The sequence below is a fragment of the Acipenser ruthenus genome, chromosome 20 (genome assembly GCF_902713425.1).
Source record: "Acipenser ruthenus chromosome 20, fAciRut3.2 maternal haplotype, whole genome shotgun sequence".
In the NCBI taxonomy this organism is placed as follows: Eukaryota; Metazoa; Chordata; class Actinopteri; order Acipenseriformes; family Acipenseridae; genus Acipenser; species Acipenser ruthenus.
This window is the reverse complement of record NC_081208.1, coordinates 29,495,151-29,514,232: the sequence shown is the minus strand read 5'-3', so window position 1 is coordinate 29,514,232 and position 19,082 is coordinate 29,495,151. Positions and strand designations below refer to the sequence as shown.

At 43.7% G+C, this 19,082-nt stretch overlaps 1 protein-coding gene across 1 annotated transcript; it reads left to right on the top strand.

Annotated features, from left to right (window-relative positions):
* On the top strand, positions 1–18,342 carry LOC117425872 (capping protein, Arp2/3 and myosin-I linker protein 2-like). Its single transcript, XM_034904316.2, has 22 exons — positions 1–110; positions 1,485–1,579; positions 2,508–2,589; positions 3,014–3,110; positions 3,209–3,263; positions 4,108–4,283; positions 4,547–4,615; positions 4,899–4,992; positions 5,167–5,265; positions 5,661–5,789; positions 6,343–6,456; positions 6,776–6,842; positions 7,349–7,632; positions 11,922–12,019; positions 12,534–13,047; positions 13,496–13,615; positions 14,059–14,095; positions 14,323–14,394; positions 14,862–15,215; positions 15,678–15,785; positions 16,146–16,250; positions 16,912–18,342. Exons 1-22 carry the CDS (start codon positions 68–70, stop codon positions 17,082–17,084), a joined length of 2,985 nt encoding a protein of 994 aa, XP_034760207.2. The 5' UTR covers positions 1–67; the 3' UTR covers positions 17,085–18,342.
* Positions 18,343–19,082: the final 740 nt, after the last annotated feature.

Below are 19,082 nucleotides of genomic sequence, written 5' to 3'. Positions count from 1 at the left end.
TTTGCCCTGTTGTATTGTCAAGCGGTGGTGGTGGCTGCTGCTCTCTTGCAAACAGATTCGTGCCGCGATGGCTGTGAACCCCAAGCCTGCAATCTCCTTCAGCCTGCAAGGTAGGAAACCCTCAGAGCACAGGCTCTGTACGCTTGCGTTGCTTTTAAAAGCTTGTTTATTGTGTGATTTAAAAAAAAAAAACAACATCCCGTCCCTGCATTCAGTGCTGTCAGCGGGACACCCAGGGTGAGAGTAACGAGAGCGAACCAGAGGAGACTTCTCAACCAGCCTTGGAGCAAAACTACCTTTATTCGGAGATGTACTTTTTTCTTCATTTAGATCGGTTACGTATTAAAACAAATCTAGTAACTGTGGCATATGTGTGTCGGTTCTAGTCTTTCTGCTTCAAACAGCATGCCCTCGCACAGCTAGTTTACTTGCACTGTGAGCACACACTCAGTAAGAGCTGCGTCATGATGAATGGTGCTTTGTGTCAACAGTTTTAATTAAAATTGCATCCGTTGTGCATTCACACTCATTAATTCAAAGCTATTTTACCACAAATCCCACCTGAGTTATGTGTTCTTCCACCTTACTTGCTTGGGCAGGCTGGCAGCAAGCTTGCAAGACTATACATGCTGAAACTACTTCAAGGGGACAGCCTGCTCCACTGGGGTAGTCTGGCAGTGGGGGGCACACTGCAGTTTAACGCTTGTTTCAAAAACTATGACTCCTGGTATCCATAGTTTGCGGTTCTGTTTTTCTGATGATTGTGAGTTTGCAGGATTATTTAGTGCTAGAGCTGCACTAACCACTTACTTATTTGATTATTCAGATCAGGCTCTTCACAGACAAGGGCCATTGGCGTTGATCGGGCTAATTTACCATGCTGCTTGAAACAAGTGAAGCAGCAGCTGCTGGGGTTTGTGAGGATCGCTGTTCTCCTCCACAGAGTCGAAGAAACGCAGCAATCATCACAAACTCAAGCAACTGCTTCTTCGCTTTTCATTTGAATGGTGAATTAGCCCAATCAACAGCAATGCCCCTCACCTGATTTCTGTGCGGAGCTCCATCCCAATAATTCAGTAATCAGTCTGTGCAGCACTGTATAGCACTCCTGTTCTCCTTGATTGAAGTGTGGCATCCAGAGCCATTTGGGAAATAGAAAATTCATGCAACAAGAAGAGTGACAATCATACCCAAATATCTGTTTGTTGGAAGTGCGGTTACACTACCTCTAGGATGTTTGCCATCAGTCACTGTGGGCTTTGCGTCTGCATTTTGATTGATTGATTGATTGATTGTTTGTTTTTCTTTGCTGTATCTATTTTGCATCTCATAACATGTACAGCACTTGGAATTTCAGTCACCTCCACCTACCTCCTAAACTCCTCCGATACTGCATTAGTAGCTTGACCCAGCTTTCAACCACCGAGCAGGCAGTCCTCTCTCTGCAACGATGTCTAACTGTCTTCTTGTTTTGTTTTTAACAGACAGCATCTCTAAATTCCTAAAGCCAGAGAACATCCAGTTCATGGGGAGGATCCTGCTGAATCTCTCCAAATCAAAGCCCGAGGAAAGAATCCTGGTGAGTCTAGCAGCTTGTTGCCTTGGCTCTCTCTCTCTCTCTCTCTCTCTCTCTCTCTCTCTCTCTCTCTCTCTCTCTCTGCATATTGAGTTTAAGGATTGAAGAATCTTTACTTTTTTGTTTTTAAGGGCTTCCAGCAGTGGAGCTCATATTTTTTTAAAAGCAGTTCAGTCTACTACGATGCAGCAACCTTTCCATGTGTAAAATGTGAAGCATTTCCACTCTGAGCTGTCATATTATTCAGTATCCTTCCACAGGCTGCTGCTGCAATACCCACCTCTCCGATGTGCAGTTAGATCTCAGCAGCTGTGAGGTAGGGAGCAGCACTCCCAGTCTACAGGGATACCTCCTCCGGCTCTCTCTCTCTCTCACTCTCTCTCTCTCTCTCTCTCTCTCTCTCTCTCTCTCTCTCTCTCTCTCTCTCTCTCTCTCTCGCTCTCTCTCTCTCTCTCGCTCTCTCTCTCTCTCTCTCGCTCTCCTGAATCACTCAAAGCTCAGGCTTTGTTTAGAAAGGCCCATGAAATACAGGGTGACTTTGAGGAAACTCTTTTGGCAATGTATAAAATGATTAGTAGCTTCTGCAATAAAGCATATTGTCCTGCGTTCAGGGTGTAGGCATCAACAGTGTGTTGTCTATTTAAGCACAACTCTGTAGGAAACTGCTTGTCACCTTAAACGAGTCGTCACAAAACTGTGGCTAAAAGATACAATTTTTTACCTTTCCTGTTAACTTGAGACCTTACATAAAACAATTATGATTTATTTTTAAACTTTTTTGTTTCGGCACACCGTTCTCACTTTTCGTATCAATTGAAATGACTCTGTGTAAGCAATGATTAAACGATTAATAAACGAGCATGGCTTTATTTGTGTATACCTTTCACTTGGTTGCATGAGTAACGAATGCCTGTCCTTTCTGTGTCTGTAGCTCAGGTCAGCTGGTGCGCAGGTTATGCAGGACCACATATTTGAAGCCAACGCCATCGGGAGCCTGGACCTGTCTGACAACGGTAGGAGAGCCAGTGAAAGGAACCGGATTTTAAAACAAGAGCAGGAGACTCCAGGGGTGGATGAGGTTGCAGTAATATCTCTGAATTATAGCAACAAGATGAAGGTTCACCTGAAGTTTATATCGTTTTTAAGTTTGGTAGCTAAAGTTCCTACTGGGTGTCGTAGGGTCTTATAAATGCATTTCCTGTTCTCCTGTAAATCTCAACGAGCCTTGCTTTCCTTTATGCAAGGCAACGCTTGCACTAAGACACTCTAACCCTGGCAGAATGATGGCTACAAACACACCACGTTATTAAGCTATGACACCCAGCACACGCTGCGTTGTGGAAACCCTGTTGTTGGTGGTAGGAGTATGGCCCTTCTTTTTGAGCTAACGCATCCCAGCGTGGTGGCTGATTTGTCCCCCTGTCTCCTTGGTGCCAGGGTTCGACAGTGACATGGTGACCCTGGTGTTGTCTATCGGTCGGAGCCAATCCATCCGACACCTCTCCCTGGGGAAGAACTTCTACATGAAGTCAAAGTGAGTCTAGCTACACTAGGGAACTCCCTGAGCCTCAGGCAGGGAGCTGGGGAGTGTTTCAGGTGTGTTCAGTAATTCTTGATGCTTCTTCTTCATAGAGCCTTGGCTGATGTCCTCTGTAGGATTGTGCAGCTGATCCAGGAAGAAGAGTGTGTGAGTATCTTCAGGAGTTCATTGCATAATAGTTTAAAATGTGCTTTCCTTTTATAGCAATGCAGCAAAATTATGGCAGTGACAAATATTTTCAACATATGAGGTTAGCTGTGTTTGTTTGTGAGTGCATGTGTGTTATTTGTCTATTAATTTCTTTTATTTTTGAGTGCTCTCAGGATGTTGCATTTTTTTAGTTGATAAAAAGTAAATCCATCTGTCATGGTGCACTGCTAAGAAACTAAGAACTGTTTTCATTGCAATCTCTAGATAGGGTTAAATGGGATGAGAGACAATCCTGTTTTTCCATGTGGGAAAAGTGATATCGAAATGTAACGAGTGAAAAATAAAACACCATGCACGTTCATATGACAGCTCAAGTAGCTCAAAATCCTAGATACACAAGAGTAATTGTGCAAGCAGAGACATCAGTGATAATGCTAGAAAGGGTGATTACATTGGGAGTCTGTGGAGGCACTGCACCAGAGCGAGTTTAATTTGAGTTTGCTGTCTCATTAGATCTTAGCTCAGTAATTACTGTTCAAGGAGCTAATGGAATAATTTGCTCTGTAGTTCTATTCTCGTTCTAGGGTTTGAAATGTTATTTTGGTTATAATGATGTCAATTGCCATGGAAAACTGCTGGATTCTGGATCTTGAGCAGTAAATCAGCTCAGGTTGATTGACTGAGACAGTAAATTGGCAAACATTTCCCACAGTACATAAGTAACAAGCTTAGGTGTGTCTTATTAAACTCATAGTAAAACCAGGAATGGAGCAAACCGCTATGCAACGGAAGTCTTATTTCCATCCCTGTTATTCTGTTATATTCTAAATGTATTTTGCAGCCTCTTGAATCTCTGTCAGTGGCTGATTCCAAGCTGAAGGCAGCCGGCACAACCATCCTCATCAATGCCCTGGGAAGCAATCCTAGCCTCTCCAAGATAGACATCAGTGGCAACTGCATGGGGGACACGGGAGCCAAGATGCTTGCCAAAGCCTTGCAGATCAACACCAGACTCAGGTAACCACTGGTACCCCTGCACTCCAGATCTCTTGAGAGGTCACTCGCAGGGGCTGCAGCATCCAGTCCACTCCTAATCTGTGGCAGGAGCATTAGAGTATGCATCTAAACACCTGCACTGGGACGGTCTGTGAGAAACCTGCTCAGGGCTGCCTCAGAAGAGCATGGCAGAATAAATGCATTTCCAGTGAAGCCGTTCCTTTGTTTCCATGGATTAGCAGTACAGTCGACTGACACCTTCTCTCCTCCTTGCTTCCTGACAGAACTGTGATCTGGGACAGGAACAACACCGCGGCGATCGGCTTCCTTGATGTCGCCAACGCTCTGGAAAAGTAAGTACAAGCGTCGGAAACCGAGCAAGAGATGCGCTGGGCACTTTCTACATTTGGGTGATTCGGCGGCTGGAACTGAAAAACTCTGATAAAGATCACTGGCAGTTGTAGCAGTTTTGATATGACGTCATACCAATGACATCCTTGATCAGAGTTTTTGTTTGAATTATTTACCACCTTTTTTTAAAGCTGCTGTACAAGGAAAGACTCACTATAATTACAACTGAGTCCCAGACAGGGTCTCTGTTAGCACAATGCAGTGAAGATGTATCTGCCCTCCCAGGAACTACACCCTCAAGTCCTTGGCTATGCCAGTGAGTGACGTGGCCCAGGCTTCTCGCAACAACCTGGAGAAAACAGAGGAGGCGCTGCAGAAGGTATTAGAATTAGGAAGGGGTCTTACATCAGGGAGGGGGGTGTCCTGCAGGAACCGGTCACCAGACTTCTTCAGTGAAGACGCTATTAAATGTGTTTCATTTCTTTCTTTATTAACTCTAACTGTGCCTCGCTGTTGCAGTATGAGATTAAGAATGACTCCCCCCTTCTTGTAGATCCAGTCAAGCCTGCTCCGGAACAACCAGCGGTACAGCGCGTTCTCTGACAGAGCCTCCCGGCTGCAGCAGGGGATTATAACAAGCTCCTCCGAGCAGGTGAGATCATCCCACACGTGGCACAGTGACTGCCACAAGCCTGTGGTATACAGGCAGTATACCGTATTATGTGATGCATTTCTTAATTGATTTGTATTTAGTTTAATCATGCCAACATTATACAAATAATTACAGATTCGGGTACTGTTAAAAAAAAAAAAGGTATTTACGGCAACAAATATGTGGGTATAAAAAGGTATACATATTAACATGTACTGTATGTAAACTCAATGCACTGTAGAGTACAATTATGTAGATCTTTGCAGCATGTACTGTATATATTGCAGATTTTTGGATAAACACGGAACTAGTGAAATATGCTTACCCAGTGGGAGATGACAGAGTTTGTTAGGGGCTGGGTTTGAAAAGTGAAGTAACCGGGCATGTCTCCCCAGCTGGTGAGCCGCCTGTGCACGAAGCTCCAGGGCAGCATGGCGTCCCTCTCCAGCTGCTCCGCCAGGGAGGTTCAGGAGGACATCGTCACTGCTGAGGAGGTGCTGCGTGAGGCCAGAACCTCCATCAGCGTGAGTACTGACTGACTGCACTTCTAATCCAGCCCTGATCAAAACCACAGGCAAACACCCGAAGCACAACTGCCATTTACTGGGGTTAGAACATTCTGTCATAGCCACCGTTGGAACACTTTGAAGTTTCTCAAGAATATTTTTCTGTTGGCGGTGGTAGCCATATTTGAAGGCAGTGGCTACATTTGCCAATAATATACAATTATTACTGATGTTAGTCTTTTTTTCCTTTTGATACCACATGTATTGTATAAATACATACTGCCGGAAAACTCAAATATTGGTAATATTTGACTCTTGACTTTAAGGGATCTGTTCAACTGGTAGCAAGTTTCTGTCCGGATAAAAGTCCCTTTCCAATATGTTGAAACAGTACCCGCAAAGTGCCTGAGAGGGGCCTGTTCACCTTATGCACATGCAAGTATCAGTTTAAATACACATACAAGAGCAACAGCTAGGAGAGTATATAACCACACACTGGATATGGTAGAGAAAAGCTCTACAGACTTCTAGATAACAGTGTCCTTGTTGGTGTTGGATTTTCCATTCACAGCTGCTGCCAACACTGTACCAGATGGGCAGAGCTCCCTCTAGTGTTGATGTTCTGCACTTCAGGCTGAAGGAGACATCAGAGGAAATCACCCAGGAGATCAGTCAGGAGATACAGGTACGAAGCGCATCATTCAGGTCCAATACTGGTCTGTAATTTTGTTTTTACAATTGTGCAAAAAGATTTACACATTAAGTACATTGTAACTATGCATAATAACATTGCAATTGTGTAAGTCCACATGTATTTACTAAGTAACTAATATGTAAATGCACAGTAATTAGAGACACTTCATGGAAAGCGTTTCCGTTTTATGTTCGAAATAAACAGCTGTACTGTGCATCTGCTAGCATGGGCTAGCCCGTCCACTGGAAACATGACTTCCTTGCTGTGTTTCCTCAGAGCGTGGCTCATGTTTGTTCGTTTTCTCTGCCAGTATGTTCCAGTTATTCGGAGGCACACGCTGCACACCAGGAGCTTTCGGCCCGCCCCCTCCATGAAAAGTAAGTCTTCTTACGCTTGGTGCCTTCCCTTCCTTTTCTAGCATCTCCACGACAGAAGGAAAAATGAGATCTAGAAGTAAAACACTCCTTTAATTCGAGCAAACCAGTGACCCTGAAATCCTGTTCTTTGGAGTTAGGGTGCACAATTACATCCAATTTATTTTTTATTTTATTTTGCTTGTTATTTTATGATTTGATCTGGGCTTTGTTTTTGAAGTGAAACCAGCAAGAAACCAGTCTCTTTCTTTATTATTATTATTTGTTTGTTTAGCAGACGCCTTTATCCAAGGCGACTTACAGAGACTCCTACTGTATGTGTACAGAAAGTATTGTAAAACAGCCCTTACCTACTAAAACACACCTAGTAATGTAATACACAGAGTGATTCAATGGAGCGTTAATGCGAATTTAGGCCAGTGAGCTGCAACCTTCCTTCTGGTCAAAGTGACACTGCATACTGACTACTGAGCCACCCACCAGCCTCCCCTCCCCCCTCTCCCCTCCAGGTCTAGTGGAGCTGGATTCAGAATCACAGCAGGAGGATTCCGAGGCTGGAGCCAGCCAGGCAGGGCTGTCAATCAGCAGCAAGGCCCTGGTGAAGTCCCGCCCCGCCTCCACAGAGGATGCTGCTGCCGCTGCTGCTCTTAGCAACAGTCTGCCTCCCAGCTCAGAGCCTGCATCTCCTCAGCCCCTTATGGACCTGCCCATTGAAGGACAGAGACTGAAGCATTACACCCGCGCTAGGCCCAGACCCAACCGCAGGAACAAACAGCCCCCCAGCAAGCCCAATGTAAGACCAATACGGATTCTTTTCATTCTCGGGTTTCATCAGCTGCTGAGAATGGGAATGAGGAGGATAATGGGGATTTGCAAGAGCATCACTGTATGCATCCATGGATGTATGTGTGTCTCTGTGTGTCGGCTATGCATGTATGTGTGACAGGAATGTATTGTGTTTAATAATGTTAACATTGTCCATGTTTTTTGCTATCCAGTCTGGCTGCAATGGAAGGATTATATAGGGCATTGCTGAGATGTTTTAATTGTATTTCTTTCTTTTATTTTTTTACATGGGAATTGCATTGCTGGGATTACAGCAGCCGTGGTATGCTGCTGCTGCTGCTTGTGCTGGAAGCATTGGTGCATCTTAATTATTAATGTTTATATATGAAGGCAGGAATAGAGCCCTAGAAAGCAGAACGCTCTCGGATCTATCTGAGCTGAAAAGCAAGGGTTTGGATCTGTGTGTGGACGTGGGTGTTTGTGTATGCGGGTGTATGTTTAAATTGCATAGGTTCCAGCTTGCCTCGCTTTGGTCGAAACCCTGTGTATATATTATTCCGAGATCTCTGCTCCCATACCATGCAGATGGAAGTGTCCTTTATGTTGTATTGCTCTCGTGTTTAAGATTCCGATTTTGTTTTTAGAATTCCAATGAGCTATACATTCTGACCTCCAGTATGATCCTCTTTCTCTGTCTCTGTTTCTCTCTGTCTCTATGTCAGCAGGGACAGATACAGACAGAGACATGTTGTTTTGGAATTACTTCATGTATTTTGTGGTACGAGTCGTCCTCTTATCAGGAGGCTTTATAATCGTGGCAAATAGAAAAACAGTCAATTCCTGGGGAATCAGGGTTAATTAGGATAACACATCCCTGTTGTTTACAATCGCTGATCAGAAGAAGGGGGCTGTTGGATCAGGACCCTCCTCCTTTCACTGCGCCAGCTCCCTCTCTCCTCTCTCTCTCTCTAGCTCTGTGTCTGTAGAGAGAGAGAGAGGTGCAGGCAGCAGCTGGAGCAGAGAGGAAAATCAGGTTTCAGATAGCAGATGTGTGTGTGTGTGTGTGTGTGTGCTGCAGGGAATTGCATATTAATCATCACTATCAGGCGGGAGGGAAAAACAGAGCAAAGAAGCAAAAGCAGCACCATTCCCAAGAAGTGGTTCCCTGGAAAATGACTGGCCCTTGATCCTCTGTTCCCTGGGCAGGGGCTTGTAAATCTGCGGGATTGGAATTGATCACTGTGGGAAGATGTTACTTTGAGAAAAGGAGGAGGAGGAGGGGGAGGGGAGAGGAGAGGAGGAGGGGGGATAGGATTATCAAAACACAACTGGAAATGATGTGGTATATGTGTGTGCTCTCATTTATACACTACTGCATGTCCATCATCTGAACACATTGATGCAGTCCCTACGTGTCACGTTCTCTGTATACACCTCCAGTATATTTATCAGTGTTGATGTTGATGTACAGGGTTTGGACAACAAATGAGCAACACTGACTGATGTAATACTGTTAGAGACTGTAGAGTCAGCAGGGGCTGCTGGGACAGCATTGATTTGATGTAGCACAGGGTTTGAGACAGGAGCGACTGTTTCTCAGTGAATGCGGCTTGCTGGTTCCTTCAGGGAAGTTAGTCTACAGGATAAATCTTAGGACTTTTTGGTGCTAAAATATGTTTTCTCCAGTAATATTTTACTGGAAATAGAATCGTCTAACATGTGTATGTGCTCTACTTTTTTTGACTAGCCTGTCCACTAGATGCTAAAATATAGGGATTACATTAAAATCAGTTAGATTAATATGTAAGGCGTTGAAATGATTCAAATCTATCGCCTGTAACTTTCATCAACACTCGATCGTAAATTTGAAGGTATAACTGCAAGAAACTCGAGTCAAGTAGATTAACTTATTGGCACAACCTTAAAAAAACAATCTGTGATAAACGGGTGCTTTTCTGGTTCTCTTCTTCCGGCAAGTTGGGTTCAGTCCTGCTGAACTTGGGGGGAGCGTGCCAGCGTGGCCTGCCCTGGCTACTACAGCGCGCGCCACTCTTGCGCGGGAGGTATCAGGTCTTGGCTTCGATTTGTTCCTGGCTTTCAGCCCCTCCTCTGGTTATTTATAGGCTAGGAGACAATGGGTTTGTTTAAAGAGCTAGCGTCCCGTTGAAAAGGAGCAGCAAAATCCCCACTCCTCCCCTCCCACGGAGGAATGCTGAATAGAGTCCCATTGAAAAGAAATGAACTAACTGAAATGCAACCGGGGTATATTAATGTGACACGTGTATTCAAAAGCACATTGCCCACCTCGTGCTTTTTAAAACATAAGGAAAGTCATCTCAAATGAGTTAATTTACGAAGCACATGCATAGTATCGCATGCCTTGCAGAAAGGCCACTTCAAGCACAGTACATTTATATGCGTCGTTGTTTATGTCGCGCAAACCTCCACCTAGTAGACCACGATCCTTCTTTGCAATTCACACTTCCTGGTGCAGGACTTCCTGGTGCACAGTGGAAGTGTACTGGTAATCATAGGACAGAAAATTTGTTGGTAATGTAACTATCTATTATAATTAGTAAGATAACAGAAACAAACTCGAGTCACTTATGTTCAGAGTCCACGAGATACCAGGCATAGATACAGAGGCTTCCAATACCTCCAGGATCATTGGTGTATCAGTCTGAGGGCTCTCTCCAGGGGAGGTAATCTGATCAATTGCTCATCTCTGTTAATACTAGTGGCACATATTGATTCTAAACAAGAAGATTCAATGTGGAACATAATGTGGGTATTTAGAACCAATAAACGGTAAACGTTGTTAAAATTTGATACATGGTCTGGTCTCATCCTTATAGTGTGATAAAGTAGTTAATTCCATGTTTACCTTCATTTCTAAACCTTACACCTGTGTAAGTGTATTAATGCTTGTTGTAACCCAAGAAGGGGACAAATGAACATACATGTTATTCTCCACGGCAAAACTGAGGTCAATGCGATACGCATACAGTACATACATAATATAATACCGGTATTTATATAAGCTGATCCTTACATGTGTGCAAAGAAAAAGCATCCCATACTAATGTGTGTGTGTGTGCTTTCAGAGCAGTTCATTTGACAAGCTGTGGGTGTAGAACACATGCCGGAGTTCCTGAAACCTCACCGCAAACTCCTCTGGAATGAATTGATTGTCGCAATGGTTTTGAAGAGCTAACAGTCAAGGAGATCTAGAGAACTGAAACCACAGAGTGATGGAGCTGCTGTTCAGAAGCATGCGATTCTGTATTTCCACAGGCTTTTCCATCCTGCTGTAACACTACAGTGTATTTGCAGTAACCCAAGACAGACAAGTATTCAAAGGTTAATCGTATTCAGACTTCCCCACTGAGACGTGTTTAGCACAAGCTGAATGCAGCTTGTAAACATCGTAACTTATGTCAATGTCATATATTTAGCACAGCAATAAGCCATAAGGAGGCAGTGTGGTCCAGTGGTTAAAGTCCAGGGCTTGTAACCAGAAGGTCACCGGTTCAAATCCCACTTCTGCCACTGACTGACTCGCTGTGTGATCCTGAGCAAGTCACTTCACCTCCTTGTGCTCCATCCTGCTTATGAGATGTTAAATCAATGTCTTATTGTAAGTGACTGCATATAATGCACAGTTCACAGCCTACCTCTGTAAAGTGCTTTGTGATTGTGATCCACTATGAAAGGCGCTATATAAAGATAATAAAAAAATAAGAAGTGATTTATACAAGTGTGTCATATGCAGTATGTATGCAATAACACACACATGGGTGTAGCATAAGATTTTTAGGGAAAAACCCCAAAGGTTTTGTTCTTGGGGAGGGGCACCACAGTATTTTCATGTTCTCATACAGAGGGAATGGTTTCAGGCTAACTTGTAGTAATTATTTGGTAACTTCAGTGCAGTTATACCTAGTAGCAGCTAGAACCATGCGATTACAGTGGCATGGACTTAAATATGTGGAATGTGTAATCACTATAATTAATGACATATAAATGACTGGTTTTAGACTATACAACCCTTAACTGCCCAGTGGTTTACTAATCATTGGTCAGTAATAATTACTACAGAATGCATGGCATGTCACTGAAAAAACGTACCAATGAATGGTATTCAGCTGGTTTCAGAGTCCGTTACTGGCACTAATCTTCGGACTACCTTGTCTCAGGTAACAGTCCAGCATTAGGTGTCTATATCTGCTGTGGATCTTGGGTTTTTAAGAGGTAGCAGGAGCGGTTCACGTTATTTATTTATTTTTGTGCTCACAGGTGCAGGCAGTTGCGTGTGAAAATGAAGAGAACATTTGTAACGTGGATGAGGGAGTAGAGGAGTTCTTCACAAAGAAGCTGCTACCAGAAGATCCCCTGTGAGTAGATACTCTTTTCTATTACGTTCTATCGAATGAAGCGCTCCTGAAAAGTACTGTCCAGAGTTTACTGCACGGGAGATGCTGTATCCAGTGCTCCGGTTCATGAGCTTGTGTGCTGATGAGATTCCTTTGCATGCTGCCCTGCTGTGTGTTTCCACTCTGCCCACGAGGGTCTCACTGCATGCTGGTGTCAATGTAACCCAGCCCAACTGTTATTCCAGCTCAATACACATGAACATAAACCACCTCTAATGGATAAAAGGGTTCCAGGTTAGGTGTTGCGTGCATGCAGATCAAGAGTTGAGAGCTGTGCAACTCATGCAGCCCCACATGGTGAGAATGTGTCTCCATGCCCAGTTTGATTTCCGTCTACCTGATTTTTCTCCATGTGTGGTGGGGTGGGGGTGACCTACACACATAATGTTAGTACAGTATCAAGATTGACCCTATTGATGGTTTTGAGAGACGCAGTCACCTTTCCGCTGGTACATTCCTTCCTGCTTCCTTTTAGAAAAAGCCAGCAACCTGCAAAAGCTCGGGAGCCCACCTGCTCTGCTTCCCCACCCTCCAGTTCCAAGACCATCAAGAAGAAATTCGGGGATTTCTTTGCGTTCAAGAAGCCCAGATCAGCACGGGGGGCGAAGGGCGAGGGGGGTCCCGAAAGCAGCCCCTCGGTGGGGCTGAGGCTCAAAAAGACTTCGATTGCGGACCTGATCCGCCCGCTGAGAGAGGCAGCGCGGGCCGCAGAGAGGGCAGACGAGAGTGCCGGCAAGGCGGCAGCAGCGGCGTCCGTGACGGTGTCAGCAGGGTCATCGGTGACAGACTCTCCAGCAGCACAGCCCCCCGGCCCCGTCGACAGAGAGAGGAGCAACACGCTGGACAGCGACAGGGAGAAGAGCAAGACCCCCGATGCAGACAGGAAGCTCAAGCCGTCCCGCCGCTCCCTGAGGGAAGGGAAGTCACAGTCTCTCATCCTCCTTCCTGGGGTCGACGAGGACGAAAATCTGCCCGGGAACCATGGCAAGGTATGGTGGCTTCCTAGGAGGGTGGTGGTTATTATTATAGCACTATAGGGAGTTGGTAATTGTCAGTCTTAAGACTGGTTCATTCTGAGAGACGGTCGTGTGACATGACCACCTAGAGTTGCAAAACATTCAAGCCACTACAGAGGCTAGATATCGACCTTGTGACAGTCGAACAAATGAAGTATGAACCAGCCTTTAGAGTTGATCTTGCTGTTCTGTACTGCTGTTCTGAGCAGTAACTGTAATTATTTATTTTGTATTACAGCAGCTACTTCTGCAGAATTTTGCTAATAAATGTGTAATCTGCGTGTGTGTCTTATTTTACTTTACTGCATGCTGTATGAATGATGTGCTCAGTGAATGTGTTTGCCAGTAGGCACTGGGACCCATGATTAGAAACGGCTCAGGTGTTTCCTGTGCTGACGTGTCGCCCTGCTTTGTGTTTCAGAAACATTTATCTGACAAAGCCGCTGCCGAGGGAGCTCAAACCTTCGAGCAGAAGGTCCATGTCATGCTGCACCGGATCGGGGTTACAAAGGTACTTTCATCGGACCCCAAGAGAAACGAGGTAAGGCAAGAGGATCCATGGGTCATATAGTGAGCGTGTTTGTATATGTGTATATCTAGATAGAAATGCAGTATGTCGGGTGCTGTTCACTTGACAAGAGAAGAAATCTGTATCGTACAGCACCCTATACTGTATCTTGTATGATATAGTAAAAAACAAGAATTAAACAGTATAGCTAATCTTAATTCAATGTCATTTCCATCTGATGCAACTATCTGCTAGATTGTTGCAGATCTAGTTTACATTTAACATTTAACAGTTAACATTTTTATACAGTTTAATTGTTTTTTATTCCACTTTAACAATGACTTTGCTGATATCTTGATCACAGTAAATACACATTTCCCAAGGTTGTTGAATGACAGCATTGTCACGAGTTTTTATGTGTTATACTTTGATGTGTCTGCTCAGCTATTAACACATTTTTCTTTCACCCCCTGCAGAATAAAGCAGGAGAACTGAGAAAGGCGGACTCTGAAGGTAAGACTCAAAATGATTCACCTTCACATTTACTTGAGTAACTACTCTCCATTGTATCCAACTGTAAAAAATGGAATGGCCTTATTCTTATTTTAAGTAAAAAAAAATAAAAAAAAAAGTGAATGCAAATGTACAAAAAGTTGCATTGTCTAGTGCGCTCATAATGTCCCAAACCTGAATCCCAGTGTGTATAAGGAAAGCTGACTACTGTCGTTTGTCTTTTCTAGGAACCATAGTGGACAGTAAACCCCAGCCACCTCCCCAGTTTATGAAGCCTCGCACCATGTCCACTTCATCAGGTAAGCCTCATGGTGAGAGGGCGAGAGAGGCACACACACACAAGGATGGGCAGATAAATTTAAATGATGTTGATTAGATCATGGTAGAGCAGATGGATTGAGGATACATGTATTGTTAGACAGACTGATTAAAGATTAGATGGGTCATAGACCAAGCGGTACTAGAAGTATACATCAGACAGAATCATGTGAACACTTGATTTTAATTTTAACATACTGCACGAGTTCATCATATCAGGATAACACTGGCTCAATATCAAACATGTATTGTTCAGAAGTCCATAACACTGTCATGCAGAACTGTTGACACACAAGAACCCAAGAATATTTCAATGTACATGATGATTATGTGGGAAACTTGAGCCTGACATATGGTTTGCACTTTAGAGGTGAGAATCTGTTTCGGTGTAGAAGCATATGCATGTATAAATTTAAGTTGCCCCCCCCATCCCCTCCTCGATCCTCAGACATTAGGCGACCCGTCCGGCCAAGCATTGCAGCTGAGCCCCCAGAAGCAGACTCTACAAGCACTGCACAGAAGAGCAGCCGAGAGCACGCCAGCCCTGCGTTCCACAAGATCCTGGGAAAGCCCCCCGTCCCCGACCACAAGAACAAAAGCTCCGAGTCCCTCTCCTCTCCAAGAACGCCAGTGGCCTGTCCAGAGCAAGCCCACCCTGAGAGCAGCACGGCGGGGGCCGCGCAGGAGGCAGACAGCCTCTCCCGGTGCAAGAAGGACACTCCCACCCCTTCTCCGCGAAGAGGGACCAGTCTGGGGGAGCAGAAGAAAAAGACAGAGCCAGCAATGCCAGCGCCAAGTGAAGGTACACCACAGTGCTTTCATTGCACCCCTGCTTAGGCATGACTATTTAGTTTAGCAAATGTTTACTTTCTGTAATTGTACCCATTTCATATTTTTATATACATTTAAAATATTACATGTTCCTTTAATTGGAATGCATAACTTAAATAAAGAAGCATTTTCAACACAATAGGGGTAAGTTGGAAATCCACCCATTATAGTGAATATGTATAACTGACCTGGTCTTTTATCGGTATGAAAGTGTCTTCTCATAACAACCTTGAGTGTGTGAGAGCAGTGGCGACAGCAGGTCTCTTCAGCACCCAAAGTGCACACAAGATGGTCTAATACCATAACAGATGTATTTTGTACTCTTCCCCCACCCCCTGCCTCTCTTGAAATGGTTAAAAGTACTTGTGTCTACATATTAGTTGAATGGTTCTGAAGTGCTGCTGGTAATAAAGTGTTGCTCCTAACTCCACAGACAATCTCCCGGTACCCCAGCCTCGAATAAAACCAATCCACAACCGAAGAGCCGTCTCCGTCCACGAGGAACAGCTCAGGGATCAGAGCAGCCTGCTGGAGCCGGAAGGTGAGGGTGCCTGTCACTTGCGCTTCAGAAATGAGGCGCCCACAAAAAAAACTTTTAAAACAATTGAGGGATGTCCTGGAAAAAAAGGACAATAAACATTTTCTTCAGATTATTTATCCTTGCTTTATTTTAACATCCAAATAAAATGGTCTCTCTGGAAAGTAGTTTTTGATGGTATTGTTAAGCTACTGTAAATTAACTGGGCCTGAGCTTTTTCTATGACACCTTTCAATTTTGGCATGACATTAAAAGTATAAAAGGGAGGAGAAGCAGCTCCTAACTGGTAGGAATTATTCCCCTTGAACGCTCCTCTCTTTAGCTGTTAAATAAATAAATGGAATCATCGGTTTCCCCCCACAGACCTGAAGGCAGCCCTATCCAGGCTTCAGAGGTCCCCAGTACGGAAGAGGACGAATCAAGCAGAACTCCCCCCGTTCAGTGAATCCCAGTCCGAAGAAATGGAAGGTGAGTCAAGCAGTTATCCTCCCATCTCATCCATTCATATAGAGACTATCCGCAAAATGACAAAGTACAGCAGACTCCCGCAAGTACAAACTGACCTATAAATTGAACCAAACTATCCTAATGAATAGGGGTTTAACTATTCATTGCATATCAAAGAGTCGTGCATTATCTTTACATGAGGCACTGTATAGCAAGAGCGGGGTGAGCTTGTCAGTTTGTGTGCCATTTGGGATTGTATTTTCTAGATCAACACAGTACATTTTCAACCAATAAATGCTGCTTTCTGCACAGATGTTGTCAGTAACCTGCAACTCACTTTGAATGCATTACAATTCAGAAAGAGAGCAAAGCATGCCTTCAAGGACAGTGCGCATATTTTCTCGATTCTGAGCTCAGGGTTGACAGTTCTGTTACTAATGCTATCAAGTATGAAGGCCAGCCAGTCTCTGCAAACGCACTGCTTATTTCAAATGAGATCATAAATTAAACACGACATGGTCCGCGGTCTTCAACAGGCATAAAATGTGCTTTTGAACAGGTTGCTGTCATTTGAAATGGACACACAATTGCAGGAGTTCCATGCTTAAAGTCACAGGTCTGGAATTGTCTCCTTTGGTTCTTTTCACCCAAGTGAATACCTGCTGTCGCTTCTCCCAAACAGGCGACAGGAAGACAGACGAGACCAGAACTAGACCAGCGACCAGAGAGAAGCGGGCAGGATCGAGCGAGGAGCTGCAACCCCCAACGAAAGATCCGCAGGTTCCACAGACTGCACAACAAACACTTCAAGACCAAAGAACTGAGCCACCCGTTACATTGAAAAACATAAACTGAACCCCAACGAAATTCTATTTTCTAACATTTCCCTTTGCACGCTCCAGTTTATGTAAAAAAAAAAAAAAAAACAATAGAAAAAAAAAATTGAAAAAAAAAATTGAAAAAATTAAATTAAGATGTGTTAACGGTTGTCACGCTTACTGGAAATTCTGTGGTGTGATTCATTTTTACCTAAGACTGAGGAGTCATGCTGTCACTGCCAGCTTACAAAGGTCTTGTACTGGGGAGACCACAACAAACATTCACACAGCGTGCCCAACCATGAAACCCTATGCAGTGGGAGATGCCCTTTGGATGGGATTCAAATCTAAAGTCACGCCATGTAAAGATCTGGCAGTTTTTATCAAGGTGACGGACCATGGAGATCTTTATTAAGCAAGTAAAAACCTCTACACTTTAAAATCAGGCCTTGTAGGACCTTTATATGTGAAATCTTTAAAAACACACCATTTATTGCACAATAAACCCCACCCGAGAAAGAACGATGTCTAAACTGTAAATCGTTTCCTGTGTTTAGTTCTCTCTCTCTCGTATTGACTCCTTTTTGTCACGTCAGCCTTTGCTTTGAGTGCACAACTGAACCTATACCGATTGCACTTTAAGACAGTTAAAAACAAAGAGCAATACCAAAGTTATGAAATCACGCCCAAGGAGGTTACAGAAAACAGCAGCTCTCCCATGTCCATGTAAGAAACTGCAGTGCCCATACAACATACCACAATTTTACATCAATCAACAGAAACCTGCCCCTGCTAACATGCTGTCCCCAGCATCTCTAAGGAGAGATCTAAATGACAAACTGATACTGAGAGGTGTTGCAGTATTTTAGGGCTGGAAAACATAAATATTTAATCAAAATAAATGTGGTTGCAAGTTATACTCCTACACACCACAGGAAGCACATTGTAAAAACAGATTTAAATGGGTCCAAGTGCAAGTCACTGAGCTCTCCGATTGGTTTGTTCCTGTTATAGAAGGGTGTGGCACTACTATGAATCCATCAAGCCAAACCCGATCCATACATGAAATGGTTAAATACAGGACATTCCTCGGAATCAGAAGCTCCCTCTGTATCGACTGCAGGTACGTAATCATCTCTCCATTCTAAACGGGGGAAAAGAGAAGGATGAAGTTTATCACACCCATGATGAGGTCATGCAGGCTCACAGTATTCACTGCTTAATATTTTATAACGTGCTTATAAATAACTACGTCACAGCATACGCAAGATGTTAAATGCAAAAGAGTAGAGTTGTTTTGTTCTTTTAATGGTAAAAAAAAGACCCAATCCTCATTGGGGACTTGTGAATGTGATATCAGTCCTGATGGTTTGAGTTTTGTGTCCATTTCTAAATTCTTTGCCTGTGCCGCTGAAGTACTTTTATACAGGTGGTGGTAAATATGAGTTGACTGTGAATAGAGAAGTCACACGATCAACACGTGGGTGCCTGTGTACCTGACCCTGTTATAGTACAATACAAACACCCTGCTCTCATCTTGAGGGCCAGTGCAGCAACACGCATCTTTCCTACAGCCTTGTACTGTGTTACGAATTTCAGCATTAACGTCTGAATCTTGACTTGCAATTTACTGACCCGGGATCATGTTCTCAAGGATTTCTCTCTCAGGAGGGATGATGAGATGGGCAGTGGGGAGTGAGAACGGGCTCCTGTCCTGAAAAAAAAACAATGGAGAGGCCAGTGTCATCAGTGTTGTTTTATTTTATTTTTTTCCTGTGGACTGAGATTTTAACCTCTACATGAAATTAGCACTGTTTCTGAGAATGTCAGCACAGTAACACAGATGCACTTATTTTGTGAATTATTACTTTGTGAATTGTTTTCATTACTTATATAAGAAATAAGACATTCCAGGATCTATTTTATTGATCTAATCAGCGGTGGAACTAAATACAGTCGCTCTTCAATAAACCAGCTAGGATTATTAATAATATTACTACCTACATATATTATATATATATATATATATATATAT

Bases quoted from the DNA above. Each gene is read 5' to 3' on its own strand.
- LOC117425872 (XM_034904316.2), top strand. From the start codon at position 68: ATGGCTGTGAACCCCAAGCCTGCAATCTCCTTCAGCCTGCAAG. The intron at 3,264-4,107 runs GTGAGTATCTTC...TGTATTTTGCAG, and splicing joins TGATCCAGGAAGAAGAGTGT to CCTCTTGAATCTCTGTCAGT. The intron at 13,048-13,495 runs GTATGGTGGCTT...TTTGTGTTTCAG, and splicing joins TGCCCGGGAACCATGGCAAG to AAACATTTATCTGACAAAGC.